Raw genomic sequence first — 19401 nt, forward strand, 5'->3', positions numbered from 1 at the left:
CCAATTAGCTGGGACTACAGGTGCACGCCACCATGCCTGGCTAATTTTTGTATTTTTAGTAGAGACGAGGTTTCACTATGTTGGCCAGGCTGGTCTCGAGCTCCTGACCTCGTGATCTGCCCTCCTCAGCCTCCCAGAGTGCTGGGATTACAGGCTTGAGCCACCACGCCTGGCTGGCTAATTTTGTTTTAGTTTCTTGTAGTGGGGTGGGGGGTATGGGGGTTGGCCTCACCTTGTTGCCCAGGCTGGTCTCAAACTCTTCCTGGGCTCAATCACTTCTCTCACCCCAGTGTTCCAAAGTGCTGGGATTACAGGCTTGAGCCAGCATGCCCAGCCATAAAGTTATTTTTCTTTGGATGCTACTGGAGGAGAAACTCTAGCAAAATGAGGAACTAAGCTTAAGAATTCAGGACACGATGGATCTAACAATACAAGAGCGTGATCAAAGGGAAATCGCTGGTTATAGCTGTTCAGCCAGCCCAGAAGAGCAACCAGTCCAAATTTGAGCAGGGAGAAGGTGCTGGAGGGAAAAAACAGAAAAGACCTGTGATTGAAAGAATGAAAGTGACGTCACATACCAAAAAAAATGGTAATTATATACCATTTCAAATAAAAGTCTATGTAAAAGTTTTAGAGTAAATATGAAGCAAACATTACTATGATTTGAAGCAATAATGCAGAATAAGGAGAAGTAGATTTTATGGTGCTAGGAATCATCTCCCTCAAGGGTCCCAGAGGAGAAGAAAGGAATATGAAAGCTGTGCTTGGCAGAGCCATGAAAGATGTTTGCACAGTCATCATAATATAGATGCTGTTTGTTTTCAACTAAGGACGAAGCTTTCTGTTGTGCAGGACGATGTAAGTGTTAACAATCCAATAATAACAGGAAAATGTAGTTAATAGAAGGTGAAAAGTGAGTTAAAAAGGTAGAAACAAGGGGGCTAATGGGGTTGCTGTCAAGAGTGCAGACTCTGGACCAGACCCCTGGGTTTAAATCCTGCGTTCATTCCTCCCTCCAGTGCAATGCTGGGTAAAAGTCTAGACTCCTGTTTTGTTTGTTTGTAACACAGTGGTGGAAATGGATGTTAGAAGTTTGTGAATCTTAATGAATTCATGCATGCGCAACTCTTAGAAAAGCGCCTGACCATAGTAAGCTTTGTGGCCATTATCATCATTATCATGAGACATTCAAGATGTATATTTTAAATTTTAATGAAAAGAAATAGAAATGTAAAAGTTCAGTGTTTACCAACAGAAGAACCAAAATTAACATAGAAAAGAGGCAGGTTTGGTTTTAAGTGAGCAGTTTTTTTTAATCTTTCATAGCAAGGCATTGACAGGTAACTAAAATTAGATTAAACGCCACTTCTTAACCAGAAGTAGCGTTAGAATCCTCAAGAGTAAATTCCTTTATAAACCAGAAATAGAGAAAGTTCCCAAAGTGTGACTCAAAAACCAGAAACAGTGAGGGCAAAGGATTGGTGAATTTGATATCTTTTGAACCATACATCATGGAGTATACATAAGGAAAAAAATCCCCATAAGAAAATTTAAAAAACAAAGGACAAACTTGGGAAAAGTATTTGCAACTCATATCAGACACCAAGGATTAATGTCACTAATAGTTAAAGAGCTTCTAAGTTACCTAGAAAGGAACAGTCTTCAAAAGATAACAAAACATTTACAAAACTGAAATGAAAATGACCTTCAACATAGGAAGGAAATGTTCAGACTTCCTCATCGTAAGAGAACTGCATCTCTAACATGCATTGAGATGCGTTTCTCACCTTTTAGATTACCAAAAATCTGAAAGTTGACAGCACACTCACGTGGTGAGGCTATGGGAAAAAAACGCACACTCATACATTTTCTGTTAAAGCAGACCTCTGTGGAGGAGTATTTGGCAGTATCTGGCCAAATCAAATATTATTTATCCTTTGACCCAATAGGCCTATTTCTAGAAATCTATCTCAAAGATCCACTGATCAAAATACAAAAATATGTGTTTATTTATTGCAGCATTCTTTGTAAAGGAAAAGACTAAAAGCAAACCATATGCTCATCGATATGAGACTTGTTGAAAAAACTGTGGTGTTTCCATAAAGTGAGTATTAGGCAACTGTAGAAAGCTGTGAAGAGAACTTCCATACACTTCTATGTAGTGATGCCAAGGGGAAACAGATGGCCCTTTATATACTGTGGTCCAGCATCCGTGGTTGGTTGAATCAAAAACATTCAGGGCTTGGCGAGGTGACTCACACCTGTAATCTCAGCACTTTGGGAGGCTGAGATTGGAGGACTGCTTGAGACCAGGTGTGCGAGACCAGCCTGATCAACATAGTACAACCCCATCTGTATTTTTTTAATATATTATTTTTTAAAAAAGAAAATACTCAGAAAAATCCAATAACAATACAATTTAAAAAATACAAATTTTAAAATATAGCATATTAACTATGTGGTATTTATATTGTATTCGGTGTTAAGTCATCTAGAGATGCTTTAAAGCATATTTATGCTGTATTTTTACAGTATAATGCTGTGAAAGGAAGTTTGCATAGGCTCTATGCAAATACTGTGCCATTTTATGTCAGGGACTTGAGTATCTGCAGATTTTTGATATCCACAGGAGGTTCTAGAACCAATTCCTGTACAGATACTGCAGGATGACTGTGTTTACTGTTAAAATGAAAAAAGCATGTTATAAAATAATATATGTGATCAACTACCGGTTATGGACTGAATTGTGTCCCCTCGCAAATTTATATATTGAAGTCCTAACTCCCAGGATCTCAGAATGTGACTGTATTTGGAGATTTGGTCTTTAAAATAGTTATTAAGTTAAAATGAGATCAACAGCGTGAGTCCTAATCCACTCTGACTGGTGTTCTTGTAAGAAGAGGAAATTTGGATCCACAAAGGGACACCAGGGACGCGTGCACATAGAAAATGACCATGTGAGGACACAGCCACAGGGTGGCCATCTGAAGGCCAAGGAGAGAGGCCCCAAGAGACACCAGCCCTGCCAACACCCTGATCTTAACACTGCCAGCCTCCAGACCTGGGAGAAAATTAATTTCTGTTGTTTGAACTACATAGTCTGTGACATTTTATTATAGTAGCCTTACAAACTAATACATTATCTTTCGTCTAAGAAAGTAGAGACCATTAAAAAATAATAATGGTATATGTATATACACACACATATAGTTTTGGTTTTTAAGTTGAAGAATAAGCCAAAGAAAAATTAAAAACTGGCTATAGGGAGAATGGAGGAGACAGGAGAGAATGTGAATACAAGCTAGACTTCATTAAGTGTATACTGTTTTTTAGTTTTGATTGTGGGACCATTTAAATGTTTTGCCTGACTATGAAACAAAATTAAAGCCAGGAGAAAGAGAGCAATCTCTAAAAAGCGAAAACAAAATTTGACAAAGTAATCTTACTACGTCAAATCGGTGGCTTAACCTCATTAAGAATTTTTTCAAACCTAGAAATTTGAATATAAGGGGGATAAGTCTTTTTTTTTTTTTGAGAAGGAGTCTCGCTCTGTCACTCAGGCCCAAGTGCAGTGGCGCGATCTCAGCTCAATGCAAGCTCCGCCTCCCAGGTTCATGCCATTCTCCTGCCTCAGCCTCCCAAGTAGCTGGGACTATGCCGCCATGCCCAACTAATTTTTTTTTTTTTTTTTTGTATATTTTAGTAGAGACTGGGTTTCACCATGTTAGCCAGGATGATCTTGATCTCCTGACCTCATGATCCACCCACCTCAGCCTCCCAAACTGCTGGGATTACAGGCGTGAGCCACCACACCTGGCCCTATAAGGGGAATAACTCTTAAGGACAAAAATAACTGCAAAGAAATTATAAACAGTATGAAACACTCACTAGAAGCACTCAATTTAGAATAAAGCAAATAAGCAGTTTTTCCTGTCATTAAGAATCATTCACTAAGAGACAAAAGATAAATTTTTAAATCCAAGAAATTTAAAACTTTGTAAGACTAAATTTGAATTGGAAATAAGAGTAGAAACTCATTTTATTTTCCATTTAAAGGAATTGTCCAGCTCTATCCATTGATAAAGCTTTAAATTCATGAGCATCCCTGGTGCACAGATTGTCATTAGATATACCAGTTAAAAGGGATTAGCGTCCGTTGGTGAAATGGCTGCTGTCAGATTTACGACAACAAATTTAAAAAGTGAGCCTGGCTGGGTCTGTACCAGAGTACAAGGAAGGATGCTAAATAAAACTACTGGTGTCGTGTTAACGGACACAAAACCATCTTCAAGGGGCTTCCACTGACCAAATATGACCATCAGCATTGCAAAGCATTGAAGTAGTACAATCATGAAATAACGTATAAGTTTATTACTTTTTTTAGGTAATGGACACTTTAGAACCTTGCTAGGATACCCACTCATTTTTCTGATGACAGGAAAATAAAATTTGAGCTCTATATCAGGTAAACAAATAGTTGATGAGGGAAAAGTTGTTTATAGAAGAATTCCAGCTAATAAAAAAAGAAATGCTCAACAAAGCTGCTAAAACATTTGATAAAAGGCTGATGTGACATCATAGTAACAATCAACAGAGGAAAGAAACACCGTATAGAATGGGAGAAGATATTACAACTACATACCATATATCTGATAAGGGGTTTATAGCCAAAATATGTAAGAAGCTCAAACAGCTCAATAACAAGAACACATCAATTGAAAAATGGGCAAAGGTCCAGAATAGACATTTCTCAAAAGACATGCAAATGGCTAACATCACTAATCATCAGGGAAATGCAAATTAAAACCACAGGAAATGCAAATTAAAATCACTAGCTATTATCAAACAGATGAAAGATTACAAGCATTGGAAAGGATATGGAGAAGAGGGAACCCTTTGTTCACTGTTGGTAAGAATGTAAATTGCTGCAGCCTGTTTTGATCGACAAAGTCAACTAAAAATATAGAACTGAATCTCTAAACAAAATGTTTTATTTGGAAAAATGTAATTGCAGTTTGGGGCATATACACAGACTGAGGTGGTCTTTGATACGTCCTAAGAACAAAGAAAGTTGGGATTTTGAGTAGAAAGAGAAATGTTACATATTATTTAGAAAGAAAACTCACTGGCCCTACGCAAAGTTTTGGGGAGCTGGTAAACTCTGATTGGTGAGTGATGGTGGTAGTTAAATTTAGTCTTACATATCTCAAGTGCTTTTTTTCCCCTGGTCTCTGGATTCCAGTTGTTTATGACCCGGTAACTCCAAATAATCCATTTTCACAAGACATTATGGGAAACAGTATGGGGGTTCCTCAAAAAGTTAAAAATAGAACTACCATATGATCCAACAAATCCCACTTCTGGGTATGTATCCAAAGGAAATGAAATCAGTTTATCAAAGAACGATAACCAAGTTACGGATTCAGCCTAAGTATCCATCAACAGATGAATGAATAAAGAAAAAATATGTGTGTACACACACAACAAAATGCTGTTCAGCCTTAAAGAAATCCTGTCATTTTGACAGCATAGAAAGACATTATGTTAAGTAAAATAGCCCAGGCACAGAGAGACAAGAAGATCTCACATGTGGAATCTTTAAACAAACAAACAAAAAACTTAACAGAAGCTAAGAATAGAATGGTGGTTGTCAGGGGGGCTAGTGGGTTGAGTGGTGGAGGATGAGGAGATGTTGGTTCAAGGGTACAAAGTTTCAGTTAGACAGGATGAGTAAGGTCTGGAGATCTATTATACAGCATGGTGACTAGGAAATAATAATGTATATGTGAAAATTGCTAAGAGATGACATTGTAAGTGTTCTTACCATAAAATAATTGTGTGAAGTGGTGGAGATGTTAGTTTAATCATGTCCCAATGTATACATATGTCAAAACATCTCTACCATATTATAGGCAAGTTTTAATTTGTTGGTTATACAATTGTATTCAAATTTGTCCATCAAAACTGAATCTAATCAAGCTTCTAGATCTAATTGCCAATTTATAGGACATGGAGGAACATAGACACACTGACTGTAGTGAGCCAAATCTAGGACTTGGCTAATTCTATAGGAAAGATGCCTCAATTTACTCACCAAATAAATGTCAAGGGAAGTAAAAGAAGGAGCCATAGTATAAAAGAGACTAAAAGACATTAATCAAATGGTACGTGTGGAGATCTTATTGGGATCCTGATTAGAACAATTGTTTTAGGAAAAAAAAATAAAAAAATTATGGGCCAAGGGAGAAATTTGAACTTTGAGGAGATACTGGGGAAAATTGCCATCATGGTTTTTGTGTTTTGTTGAATTACATTTTGTTTTGTTTTGTTTTGTTTCGTTTTGTTTTGACAGAGTCTTGCTCTGTCGCCCAGGCTGGAGTGCAGTGGCATGATCTTGGCTCACTGCAACCTCCTCTTCCCAGGTTCAAGTGATTCTCCTGCCTCAGCCTCCCAAGTAGTTGGTACTACAGGTGTGCACCGCCATGCTCAGCTAATTTTTGTATTTTTAGTAAAGACGGGGTTTCATCATGTTGGCCTAGCGGGTCTCAAACCCTGACCTCAGGTGATCTGCTCCCCACAGGCCTTCCAAAGTGCTGGGATTACAGACACGAGCCTCTGTCCCCTGCATACATTTTAAATTTTGCAATCATTGTGTATACACACTGTTCTAAGAAGTAAGGCAGAGAGATCCCAAGTGCCCTTTACCTAGCTAGTTTCCCCCAGTTGTGACATCTTGCAAAACCATAGTTCAGTGTCACAGCCAAGATATTGATACAGCCAAGATCCAGAGAGCTCTCCCATGGCCCTTTGTAGCTACATCCACTTCCTACCCATAACCCCGCCTCATCCTCTGGCAACCACTAATCTTTCTCCATTGCTACAGTTTTGTCATTTCGAAAAGGTTACCCTAATGGAATCATGTACTGTGTAATGCTGGGACTGGCTTTTTCACTCAGCATAATTCTCTGGAGATTTGTCCAGCTTGTTATGTGTATCAGTAGTTCTTTTTATTGTTGAACCATATTTGCAATTGTCTCTAAAAGAAAAAGAACCTTTAACTCTTCAAGACACTGCAGGATTTTCTGATGAAATGATGTGTAACATCTGGGATTTGCTTTGAACTAATCTGGGGTTAGGGGAATAAAAGTGAATCATGATTTCTATATGCTAGTAATTGTTGAAGTTAGCTAATGGGTACATAGGGTTCAGTAAACTATTCTCTGTACTTTTTGGGTGTTTGAAATTTTCCATTAGACAAAGTTAAAAATATAGCAGTATGAGCCCTTTATTAGAAAGAGGGAGTTAACTGCAAGAGCTAAAACTGGACCCAGCAGATAAGTAAGCACCAGGGGCAGGCAAGTGTGTGCTTGATCACCGTAAGCTTTCCTATATGGTGTGATTTGTTGCCATGTCCATGAATTTTTTTTTTTGGAGACGGAGTCTTTCTCTGTCACCCATGTGGAGTGCAGTGGCTCAATCTCAGCTCGCTGCCGCCTCCACCTCCCAGGCTCAAGTGATTCTCCTGCCTCAAGCTTCACTAGTAGCTGGGAGTGCAGGGCCCACCACCACACCCAGCTAATTTTTGTATTTTTGGTAGAGATGAGATTTTATCATGTTGCCCAGGCAGGTCTTGAATTCCTGAGCTCAAGCAGTCCATCTACCTCTGCCTCCCAAAGTGTTGGGATTAAGGGCATGAGCCACCGGGCCAGCCTGAATTATTTTTAAATAATTTTAAAGCTATTCTCTGAAAATAATTTAAAGAAGTCTTAATTATGCAAATAAGACAAAAGATAAACATTTACTTCTGCTTCCTGACCTCCTTCACTGTGTGAGAAGAGGAATCAGTGATTTTGGAGTAAATAGAATTGCTTTAGGGACAGTCCCTTCAGTTGTTCTTTGGCTTTTCTAAGCCATAATCCACCGTAACCATGTCTTGATCAAATGGCTTTCCCCGGGGGTTCCAACCATATACAACTTCTTCATTATTACACTATCAGCAAGGCTTTTGTACTGTAGTAAATTCACATTTTGGTAAGTTTCTGGCCTTTGCTGATGAAATCTTCTCATGACTAAGATCAGCTCTGCCAGATATGTTTTCAGGACAGACAGACCCGAGGTGCTTTAATTGTGTTTTAGGGGAGGGAGATGGTGGTAATATACTTTTGTTGGCCCATGACCATGAAAAAACAGAAATTTAGTCTTTCAATCACATTGAGCAAATTTTATGTAAGCTTAACTGTACTTCTTTGACCATTCATTCATTCATTCATATTTGTGGAGTAGCCACTGTGTGCTTGGCACTGTTGTAGATCCAGGGACATGATTTCCAAAATCATGAGAAGAGGGGATCTTTTTTTTTTTTTTAACCCATATATCAGAAGCTAATCTGGTGTTATAATCTGGTGGCATTGCCCACAGTGTGTTAACTGACCACACTGGGTCTATGCCCTATAGTAATATTAATAGCATAATTTAATATTAAAAAATAAAAGTATATGAGGTAATCGATATGTTCATTAGCTTGACTTAATCATTCCACAATGCATACATATATTGAAACATGGTGTTGTATGCCATACGTATATTCAATTTTTGTCAATTAAAATTTTTTTTTCTGTTTTTTAAAAAGAGTCACTGTGTTGCCCAGGCTGGAGTGCAATGGTGCGATCATAACTCAGCTGCAGCCTCAACCTCCTGTGTTCAAGCAGTCCTCCTGCTTTAGCTTCCTGAGGAGCTAGGACTACGTGGGTGTGCCACCACACCTGGCTAAAAAAAAAAAAAAAAAAGTGTGTTGATATTTTTCCTCATATACACTCTCAAGTAATGGAAAAGAATTTGAAAGAACAAGATAGCTTTTACCATGGGTCAGGCCCTACATTAACCAGCTGTATCACATGTCAGCTCATTTAATACTCACCTCAGCTTTATGTGCTGTTGTGACTCCTGTTTTGCAGAGGAGGAGAATGAGGTACAGAAAGTTGACTTGCCCAGGGTTATAAAGCAGTTAAGTAACAGAGTCAGGACTTTAACCCAAAAAGTGTCTGCCACCAGAGGCCAATTTTTTTTCATTTTTTTTTTTCCAACTTAATCTGTGAGCCTCAAGTTAAGATTTTTCTTTTCTCTTGGCTTTCAGGTTCATTGACCAAGCCAGCATTTCCCCAACTGTTCCACGGAATGTCAACAGATGTTCCATGAAAAAAATACTTACTGGAAAAATATTTAACCCAGCACTTTCCTAATGTGTATAGAGATTATTTATACTGCGGACTTCTCAGAGAATTTCATGTTAAATGTACACTGTAAATCACCAGGAGGAACATTCATCTTGTACAGTTCTAAAATTATTTTTCTGTGGAATGTTTTGTTTTCACAGGATATCTATAGATTTCTCAAGGAGCACATAGTTTTGTGCCATTTCTGTATTCTTGAATCTCACCATTAGTTTCACCTAAATATTCTGAGCTGTCACCCAAATGACCTTTCTTAAATTTAAGATCAAATGTTGACACTCCCGAAGTCACCATGCAGTGAGCCCTCATTGCTTTCATTCAAGTCACTGTGACAAGAGCTCTGCTCCTGCCACTCCTGCATGGATCCAGGGACCATGTCTTCCTGCATGCAGCCCTGCACCTGTGCTGTGCTGTCTCACTTTGAGTTCAGGCACGTGGCATTCCCTTCTTTGAAAAGCATTTCTGCATCGCCCCCATAATAGGCCAAAACAGCCCTTGCTTGTTTGAGATTTGACTTAGACATTACATTTTCCGTGGAGCCGATCTTGAACACCTCCTGCAGGCTGGGTACCCATCTTCTCAGTTCACACAGCCTATCATGGTGCGATGGTGCATGTGCATGGTAACTCCTTTACACCAGCAGCTCCTTGAAGAACACATCCTCTTTGCTTCTAGATCCCACAGCTGGCAAGTTATTACCTGGCACACAGCAGTCTCAATAAATGTGTGAATGAATTCCACTTTCTGGATGTATTTTTCTTTTTTTTTTTTTGAGATGAAGTTTTGCTCTGTCGCCAGGCTGGAGTGCAGTGGCGCAGTCTCGGGTCACTGCAACCTCTACCTGCCAGGTTCAAGCAGTTCTTCTGCCTCAGCCTCCTGAGTAGCTGGGACTACAGAGGTGCACCACCATGCCCAGTTAATTTTTGTATTTTTAGTAGAGACGGTTTTCACCATGTTGGCCAGGATGGTCTAGATCTCCTGACCTCGTGATCTGCCCACCTCGACCTCCCAAAGTGCTGTGATTACAGGCGTGAGCCACCACGCCTGGCCTGTGTTGTTAGTATGTTTTGTGTTGTCCCTAAATTCTGGTTCTCTTCAACATTATCACATTGAATATGTCTCATTCCTTTTGCCCATAACAGACTGTCTTTCTAGTATTTCAGCATTTCCCCGAAGTCTTCCATATGAAACTTTTTTAAAAACATAAAACATTATTTCTTAGTTACTGATATGGCACTGAGAATTGAATGTAATACTCCATTCTGGATATATTAAGCAACTTCTAATTTTTATGGAAACCTACATTTTCCATCAATTAATGTCAGACCTTTGTCTTCCATCTTCTGCTTGTGCTTGTTAAAATCCATTTTGTTTTGACCAAATCTTGATTAAGTCATCTGTTGTTTGAATCTGCAGATTCAGCTAGCTTTGTGTTTTCTTCATATTTTACATAAACACCTACTGTTTCTTCATCCAGACCTAGGAACATAAAGCATCTCCCATAGCTTACAGTATGTAACTCACACTTGGTTAATCCTGAGTCATCATAACTATGTGCTTCTTACAAATATCTCATGACATCACATCCATGTAGTTGGTTCTAAAGCATCTCATATATTTTTTCATTATCCAGCCCTTGTTTTGGCAAGTGCCTTGTGGAAATGTAGAAAGCTACCATACAATTTAGAAACTGAATCCTGCTTTATAGTTTATTTGACTTTGTGGAAGTTACCTGACTTCCTACCCTCGATTTAGATGCTTACAATTTTAAATGAAATATGAAAGTGATCTATTCAATAAAGCACTGTATAAACAATAATTAGAGATATTATAGAAGTTGAAGGGTCAGGCTGGGTGTTATGGCTCACACTTGTAATCCCAGCACTTTGGGAGGCCAAGGCAGGAGGATCGCTTGTGCTCAGGAATTTGAGGCAAGCCTGGGCAACATGGTGAGACCCCATCTCTACCAAAAATACAAAATAAAAAGCTGGTCGTGGTGGTGTGCACCTGTGGTCCCAGCTACTTGGGAGGCTGATGGGAGGATTGATTGAGCAGGGGGCCAGAAGTTGCAGTGAGCCAAGATTGTGCCACTGCACTCCAGCCTGGATGACAGAGTGAGACCTTGTCTCAAAAATAATAATAATAATAATAATAATAACTAAAGGGTCAAAATTTTACATGGTACTACATCTTTCTCAATTGCAATATTTTAATGCATTTTCTCAGGTTTTAAAAAGTTGCAGAAAGAAGAAAAGAAAGGGAAAAAAAAGTGTTCAGAAATCTTTATATGGGGAAAGAGACATTGCTTCTAAGAAGCCCCTCCTCAGTCCTATTCCCGAGCTGCCTGAAGTCTCTGAGATGACACCTTCAGTTCCAAGCATCCGAAGACTGGGTTCAGGTATCCTCACCTTTTATGTTTTCTCGTCACCTTCTTTGTTGCTATTTTACTTTTTTCACTTTTTTCCCATTCACTATGTAAAGAGTACATAAATTTAAAAAGCAACGTTTCCTTACATTACCATGAGCATTTCAAGTGGAGGAAAGAGTCACTTGTAACTTGTAGGTGGCTTAGACCCTTTTCAGAATCTGATGGAAACTCTGGATCCTTTCCCCAGGAAAACTGAGACACAAGATTTTGCTTATAATATCAGTAATAATTTCTGTGCATCCTATTTCCATTTGCTTTTTAAAGCATTATGTGAAAATAAATTCCATTTGGTGGTGTAGTCCATCGTTGAAAGTGAACGAGGCCGGGCGCAGTGGCTCAAGCCTGTAATCCCAGCACTTTGGGAGGCCGAGATGGGTGGATCACGAGGTCAGGAGATCGAGACCATCCTGGCTAACACGGTGAAACCCCGTCTCCACTAAAAATACAAAAAACTAGCCGGGCGAGGTGGCGGGCGCCTGTAGTCCCAGCTACTCCGGAGGCTGAGGCAGGAGAATGGCGTGAACCCGGGAGGCGGAGCTTGCAGTGAGCTGAGATCCGGCCACTGCACTCCAGCCTGGGCGACAGAGCAAGACTCCGTCTCAAAAAAAAAAAAGAAAGTGAATGAGAGCTGGATGCAGTGAACGAGGGCTGGGGCACCTGCCTGTGATCCCAACCATTTGGGAGCCTAAGGCGGAAGGATTGCCTGAGCTCAGGAGTTTGAGGCCAGCCTGGGCAGCCTAGCAAGACCCTGTCTTTAAAAAAGGAACAGAAAATGTGAACAAGGTTATGGTTCAGTAATATGTATACCTTATATGAGTTAAGGGCAACGATGTTTTGTTAGAGTTGGCACTACTGAGCGTTTTCTAAAAATAGTACATATAAATTGAGCTTGATTACCTTGAAAGTTATTTTATTATCAAGTCAGTTGATATATGGAGTAGATAAAAAATGGAATTGTTTCTGGTTTCTAATGCCCAAATTTTAAATGGCCTGGATCTTGATGAAAATAATAAGGATTTTTTTTTTTTTTAATTTTTTTTTTTTTTTTTTGAGGCGGAGTCTCGCTCTGTCGCCCGGACTGGAGTGCAGTGGCCGGATCTCAGCTCACTGCAAGCTCTGCCTCCCGGGTTTACGCCATTCTCCATTCTCCTGCCTCAGCCTCCCGAGTAGCTGGGACTACAGGCGCCTGCCACCTCGCCCGGCTAGTTTTTGTATTTTTAGTAGAGACGGGGTTTCACTGTGTTAGCCAGGATGGTCTCGATCTCCTGACCTCGTGATCCGCCCGTCTCGGCCTCCCAAAGTGCTGGGATTACAGGCTTGAGCCACCGCGCCCGGCCTTTTTTTTTAATTTTTAGTAGAGATCGGGTATCCCTGTGTTGCCCAGGCTGGTCTCGAACTCCTGGGCTCAAGCAGTCTTCTTGCCTCAGCCTCCCAAAGTACTGAGATTACAGACATGAGCCACGCCGTCTTGCCTGAAAAATAACGTGTGTCCACTTGGTGTATTGATTTGTATAGAATCATTTTTTAAATGGCTACCTTTGTCAATCATCAGATATTTGTAGCCTGCCTCCTATTTGCAGAATACCATACAAGATTAATAATAGACTTGAGGATGAATGAGATACATGCCACCATAGACTCTTGGCTTCTGTGTCCTGCTTAACATTAGGGTAGCACAGGAGTTTAAATAAACAGCCACCCCTCTGTCGCACATGTCCTGGCACACACTCTTCTCCTGCCATGCTTTCTCACAGGCTGTGTTGCGACAGGGCATCCGCCACTCTACCTCTTTTTAATCTGACCTAATGTTGCTTATCTTCCAAGATTTTGCTGTACTGTCTGTTTTTCCAGGAATACTCTGCGACATACTTCCATCGCCTGGTTTTATGATGATCTATTTTCTGTGTTCCCCTGTTCCCTAAAACTTCAGTCTCCTTGAGAGTGGAAACTAAGTCTTATTTTCATTACATCTCTGGTTCTAACAGGAGTTTTTCTAAAGATTTTAAAACAGTGATTGTAGTAAAATGTTCCTTCTTGCATCCTATTAGAGAATTTATTTTTAAAAATACCGAAAGCATTTTTTATCTGTAACCAGTGGTATCACCTGCTACATGGATTTAAAGCAATTCAGCTCCTTCCTTCCTTTATCTCTTTCTCCTTTCCTGTCTCACTATATCTCCTTTACCTTCCTTCTCTAGTATGTTGGATTTTATGCGAAATACATATCTTTTTGTTAGTTAGTTAGTTAGTTAGTTTGTTTGTTTGTTTGTTTGTTTGTTTTTTGAGATGGTGTCTCACTCTGTCGCCCAGGCTGGAGTACAGTGGTTCAGTGTTGGCTCACTGCAACCTCCACCTCCTGGGTTCCAGCAATTCTCCTGCCTCAGCCTCCCAGGTAACTGGGACTACAAGCACGTGCCACCACGCCTGGCTAATTTTGTATTTTTAGTAGAGACAGGGTTTCACAATGTTGGCCAAGCTGATCTCAAACTCCTGACCTCAGGTAATCTGCCTGCCTCGGCCTCCCAAAGTGCTGGGATTACAGGTGTGAGTCACTGTGCCCGGCCATAAATATCAATTTTTAAAGCTGTCTAAAGAACCCAACTAACATTGGTTGGCATTGAGTGGACACTGATCTGTTTAATCTCTAGCTTTAAGTGACATAATTTTAAGTACCTTAGTCATGGATATATTTTTTAATGGAAACATTGATTTTTTAGACTTGTGGCTCACCTTATGTTTTATAAATCTTTTAGTTTTTATTTTGTTTAAAACACTTTATTCATTTGACTGGCCACTGAAAAACATCATCTGAGGTAACAAAGATTGCATCTAATTGTTCTAAGATTTAGAACTCATAAAGCCTGAACTCATGTGGGCTGTGTTACTTACCAATTTGATGATGGTTTTTCCACCTCTGATGTGCCAGAAACACATGAAAGGCTGCCCATGTGTATCTTCCTAGAGGATATATTTAGTCAAAGGCTGAGGAATTAAGGGTTGATTTTTATAATATTGAAACAAACATGGTTCTGCTTGAGAATACAGGGCACTTTATAGTAATTTTTAACCAAGGGCATGAGACCTGAGTGTCTTCAGGCATGCTGTTTTAGCTCGTAAGTCCTCAAATACCCCCAGAATTCCAAATTTTCCCTCCCCTGTTTCGGAGGATACCTTGGTAGAAAGTTTCAGAAGCATAATGTTGCCCATTTGCAGTCATTCATTTTCAGGGAAATGAGAAATGTCGCTGCCTCATGCTAATGGACCCTGTAGCATGGGAAGGGTGTTAGAATGCAGGAAGCAGTTTCAGATGCCGTTCTCATTTTCATGGTTTTAGTTTTATATGCTTTATTAATTCATGCGTTGAATACCTGTTTTCTTAACCTGTGGATCATGGGAGAACTAAGAGGAGGAGGAGGAGGATGACAGATGGGCAAGTACAGTGTAACATTTGTGGGTCTTGTGAATGCTTAAAACACAAAAACAAAACAGGGCACCTGATTATGTAATAAATGTAAAGTTCATTCCCATTGTTACTTTTTAATTCGATTGAAACCTATTTACATGCCCATAGGTTATTTCAACTCAAATGGCAAACTGGAAGAAGTGAAGGCTCCTAAAAATCCAGTGAAAAGAAAGGATCTTTTTCCTCACGACCCAGATTTGTATATGCATCAAGGCTTTGATAAATATGATGTGTCTGAATTTTGCTCTTATATGAAAAGTTCCTCATCGGTTGTCTATGCTACTTCTGATGAAGATCCAAATACAAATATAATGAACATTAATGAAAATAAAAATATTCCAAAAGCAAAAAATAAGTCAGAAAGTGAAAATGAACCAGAAGCTGGAGCTGACAGTCCTGCTTCTTGTGCTTCTGTACCTGAAGAACGTGTGGCATCAGATAGTCCCAAACCTGCTCTGACCCTGCAGCAGGGTCAAGAATTTGCTGCTGGTGGTCAAAATGCAGAAAACCTCTGTCAAATCTTGAAAATTTCACCAGATCTAAACATAAAGTGTGAAAGAAAGGATGACTTCTTAGTAGCTGCAGAAGGAAAACTGCAATGCAGTCGTTTAATGCCTAACTCACAAAAAGACTGTCATGGCTTAGGAGATGTCTTAATTGAAAATATGAAAGAATCTAAAAGCCAAAGTGAAGATTTGGGAAGAAAACCCATGGAAAGTAGCAGTGTTAAGAGTTTCAGAGACAGGAAAGATAGAAGACGCTCCATGTATTATTCTGATGGTCAAAGTTTACATTTGGAAAAAAAGGGAAATCACACACCCTCCTCCAATGTGGGCAGCTCTGTAGAAATTAGTTTAGAAAATTCTGAACTGTTTAAAGATTTGTCTGATGCCATTGAGCAAACCTTTCAGAGGAGAAATAGTGAAACCAAAGTGCGACGTAGCACAAGGCTACAGAAAGATTTGGAAAATGAAGGGCTTGTGTGGATTTCTCTTCCACTTCCTTCCACTTCCCAAAAAACCAAAAGAAGAACAATATGTACATTTGACAGCAGTGGATTTGAAAGTATGTCTCCCAGAAAAGAAACTGTGTCCTCCAGACAAAAACCACAGATGGCACCTCCCGTCTCAGATCAAGAAAACAGCCAGGGCCCTGCTGCTGGTTCTTCTGATGAACCTGGTAAGAGGAGGAAGAGCTTTTGTATATCTACACTTGCAAATACTAAAGCCACTTCCCAGTTCAAAGGCTACCGGAGAAGATCCTCTCTTAATGGGAAGGGAGAGAGCTCTCTGAATGCCTTGGAAAGGATTGAGCATAATGGAGAAAAAAAGCAGTAATTGACATTTCCTGCAGAGTCTGTGGCAAGATGGAAAGTAACCATCTATGCTGAAATGATCTGTCTAGTTCCCATCCTCTGTTCAACCTCGGTGTTTCAAAAGTTGCTAATAAATAAACTCATTTGAGTTGAACCTACTTTTATGTAGAAATAAATAAGTTTCTTCACCATTCAGATAGAAAACATTCTATTAAATATATTCTTCTTTCCTCAGAGAGTAAATGCTTTATTACTATTTTGCTAAAGGGGTTATTTTTAGGCCCAACAAGACATCTCTCAATTTTTAGACTTTTTTTAGTATATATATTTTTAAGTACATATTTACCACTGAAGTTTTAGACTCTGTTGTTAGAAGCATCTTTTAGAATTGGCTAATTTTATCTGGATAAGAGGTTTGTTTTTTGTTTTTGTTTTTGATTTTCCCCCACAAAAGACAAATTGATAGAATTAATGAAACTTTATTAAAATGGAAGGAAATATAAACTTTAAGACTTAAAGTGGGTGAGATATGTATTTTTCTTTAAATAGCAAAAAAAAAAAAAAAAAAAAAAACCTGGCTATGAATTTTAACTGACAAAAGTTGAAATTACAAAACTTGTTTTCCTTTTGGTTAAATTTAAGAGAAGCTTTGATGGCTTGTTTTATCTGTCCCAAATGAGATTTTTATTTTAATAGTTTAAATCCTAAACAAGAAATTTCAGAAAATTCTTTCAATAACCACAATCTTATAAATTCATCACTATAAATGAATATATAATTTAGAAATAACTCTGATATGAAACTATTCATCCCTTCAAACAAGATTCCTGTATGTTTTATTGTGTGTGTGTGTGTGAGAGGATTGTTTTTGTTTTTTGTTTTTTTGTTTTTTTTAGTGAAAATATAGCAGCTCAGTTGAAGACTGGGCTCTCAATTTATTCTAATTAGTCACAGGCAGTTTAGGACTTTATTCACGATTTTCCATTAAAAGTTTTGAAAACCAAAAACTCACTGAGAAAGTTAGTTTACTAACACTAAGTGTGGTGGTAGGTCACTGATTTTTTAACACTGAGTTTTCCAGCCGTTCTTTTTCTTTTGTAATATCTGGCACTTGACTTGGTTTCTCTACCTTTTGCAACATCTCCTATGGCTGTTTCGGTGATAGCAGTTTGAAAAACTAAATTGCCATATATCTGGAATTTATGAATGCACATAAATCATTATATCATTAAACAATTGTCTTTGAAATCCTTTAAATCATTAAACTCCCCCTCTCCATGATAGCAGAAACATGTTAACAAATAGAGCTCTCTATAAATAACACAGCAGGGAAGAAAGCTCCCGCTGGGCACCCATTTCCCCCTTCTTACATAGAGACTATTTGTTACCTTCTTGGCACCGGCAGGTCTGGAACTCCCGCTGCTCAAGACTAATGTATTTTACATTAACACTCAAAGTGATCCCCAATTTCTTCTGCTCAAGGGTGGATTGTTTTTAAAATTCTTTTATCTTTACATGTAAATTATTTATAGACTCTTTTTTTCCATTTCTAGTTTGGTGGTGTTGGCAAATCACTACCACTAAAAACAAGTTCACCACTCCCCCCACCCAAGAAAATGAATGAATTAGCTTCTCTGAAGCTTTTTCGTTTTAATGATTTGAAAAGAAAACTTTCAGAAACCTAATAAAATTGTTTTGCATTTCTACCTTGTCTAATATGAAGACTAACGACTATTATTATTTCACTCCCTATTTTCTATGATGAGATATGATCTCAATTGTATTGTAATTTTTAAAATTTCACATGCTTTGTTTTATTTCTCAAAAAGTGCTAATGAGAATGAGGGAAACATTTCCAATCTGTGATTTGGGCATGGTTTTTCAAATGTGAAATGTTCTCTTTTTCTAGCAGCAGTTAAAAATGTAAACACATCTTTAGTTTCAAAATGTTTCATTATAAACATTTCGTTGGCATTTGTCAATAACCAATAGGCATTTTTCCTGAAAAGAACAGATACGAACAATCAAAGCAAGTTAGGTGCAGTTTTATCTACCAGGTCTCATTTGTACAAGATTTGTAAAACATTAGTAATTTCTGTATTTGGTCATTCTTGGTTTTTTTGTTGTTGTTGTTATTGTTGTTGTTTTCCCATTTGTTTTCATTAATGGTGAAATCAAAAGCTTGGCTTCAAAATGTTTTTTTCTCCCGCCATAGTTTTTCACTGCGATAACTAACCCTTCACGTTCTTCCATCATGTTTCTGTTCCTGTACATTCTTGTTTGTTCCAGAAGATGGCAGCACAACCTCTGAAGTTTTTCCTTCTCTATGCATAACCTAATAATGGCTGTGGCCTGTGTGGCCCTCTATTTTTACTCATTTTTCTTACATAAATAGTATGTATCTATTGAAAAACACAGAACTGTATAGAATTTAAAAGTGGAAATGTGGAATCTATCTTTCTTCCATTCCACGTAGGTGTCATCCAGCCACACCCTCCTCTCTGCAGCTCTCTCTGCAAGCACTTAACACCTGGCATGCACCTTTCAGACCTTTCCCGTGTAAACATGCATGCATCATTTTGTTGTTTTCTAACAGGATCACTCTGCCACTTGGTTTTTTTAATTCAACAAAATGCCATGAGTGTCCTTTAGTCTTTTTATGGACAGCCCTAGTGCTGTTGTTTCAGTCTTTTTTAACCCCTGCATATACCTTGAACATCTGTAATGAAGGTGGCCATCTCCTTACTAATGGATGAATGTTAGTTGTCTCCAGCTTTTGCAGTTATAGCAGTAAATATAGCAAATACAAAGCCATGTTGGGCTTGTTGAAAATATCTGTAAGATAAATTCCTTGAAATTAAAATGATTACGTTCTCTTCTGTGGATCTTAACTGGCACATTCCCCTTACACACATTTTAGTATCCTTGCCTTCTTTCTGCCTCTCATTTTCTGTTCCTACTACTT

General features: G+C 38.7%; 1 protein-coding gene across 4 annotated transcripts in view; it reads left to right on the forward strand.

Annotated features, from left to right (window-relative positions):
• Positions 1 to 16624, forward strand: part of CDCA2 (cell division cycle associated 2) — a 51681-nt gene extending 35057 nt beyond the window's left edge. For 3 of the 4 annotated variants that reach the window (XM_033229002.1, XM_033229012.1, XM_033229032.1), the window contains 2 exons: positions 11457 to 11628; positions 15230 to 16624. In XM_033229002.1, the coding sequence (XP_033084893.1) occupies positions 11457 to 11628; positions 15230 to 16458 (1401 nt within the window). In that variant the 3' untranslated portion in view covers positions 16459 to 16624. The remainder of the gene's footprint in view (positions 1 to 11456; positions 11629 to 15229) is intronic. The other variant, XM_033229022.1, reaches the window with a different exon arrangement.
• The last annotated feature ends 2777 nt before the right edge of the window (positions 16625 to 19401 follow it).

The sequence above is a fragment of the Trachypithecus francoisi genome, unplaced genomic scaffold, assembly GCF_009764315.1.
Source record: "Trachypithecus francoisi isolate TF-2019V2 unplaced genomic scaffold, Tfra_2.0 Contig01440, whole genome shotgun sequence".
Taxonomy (NCBI): domain Eukaryota; kingdom Metazoa; phylum Chordata; class Mammalia; order Primates; family Cercopithecidae; genus Trachypithecus; species Trachypithecus francoisi.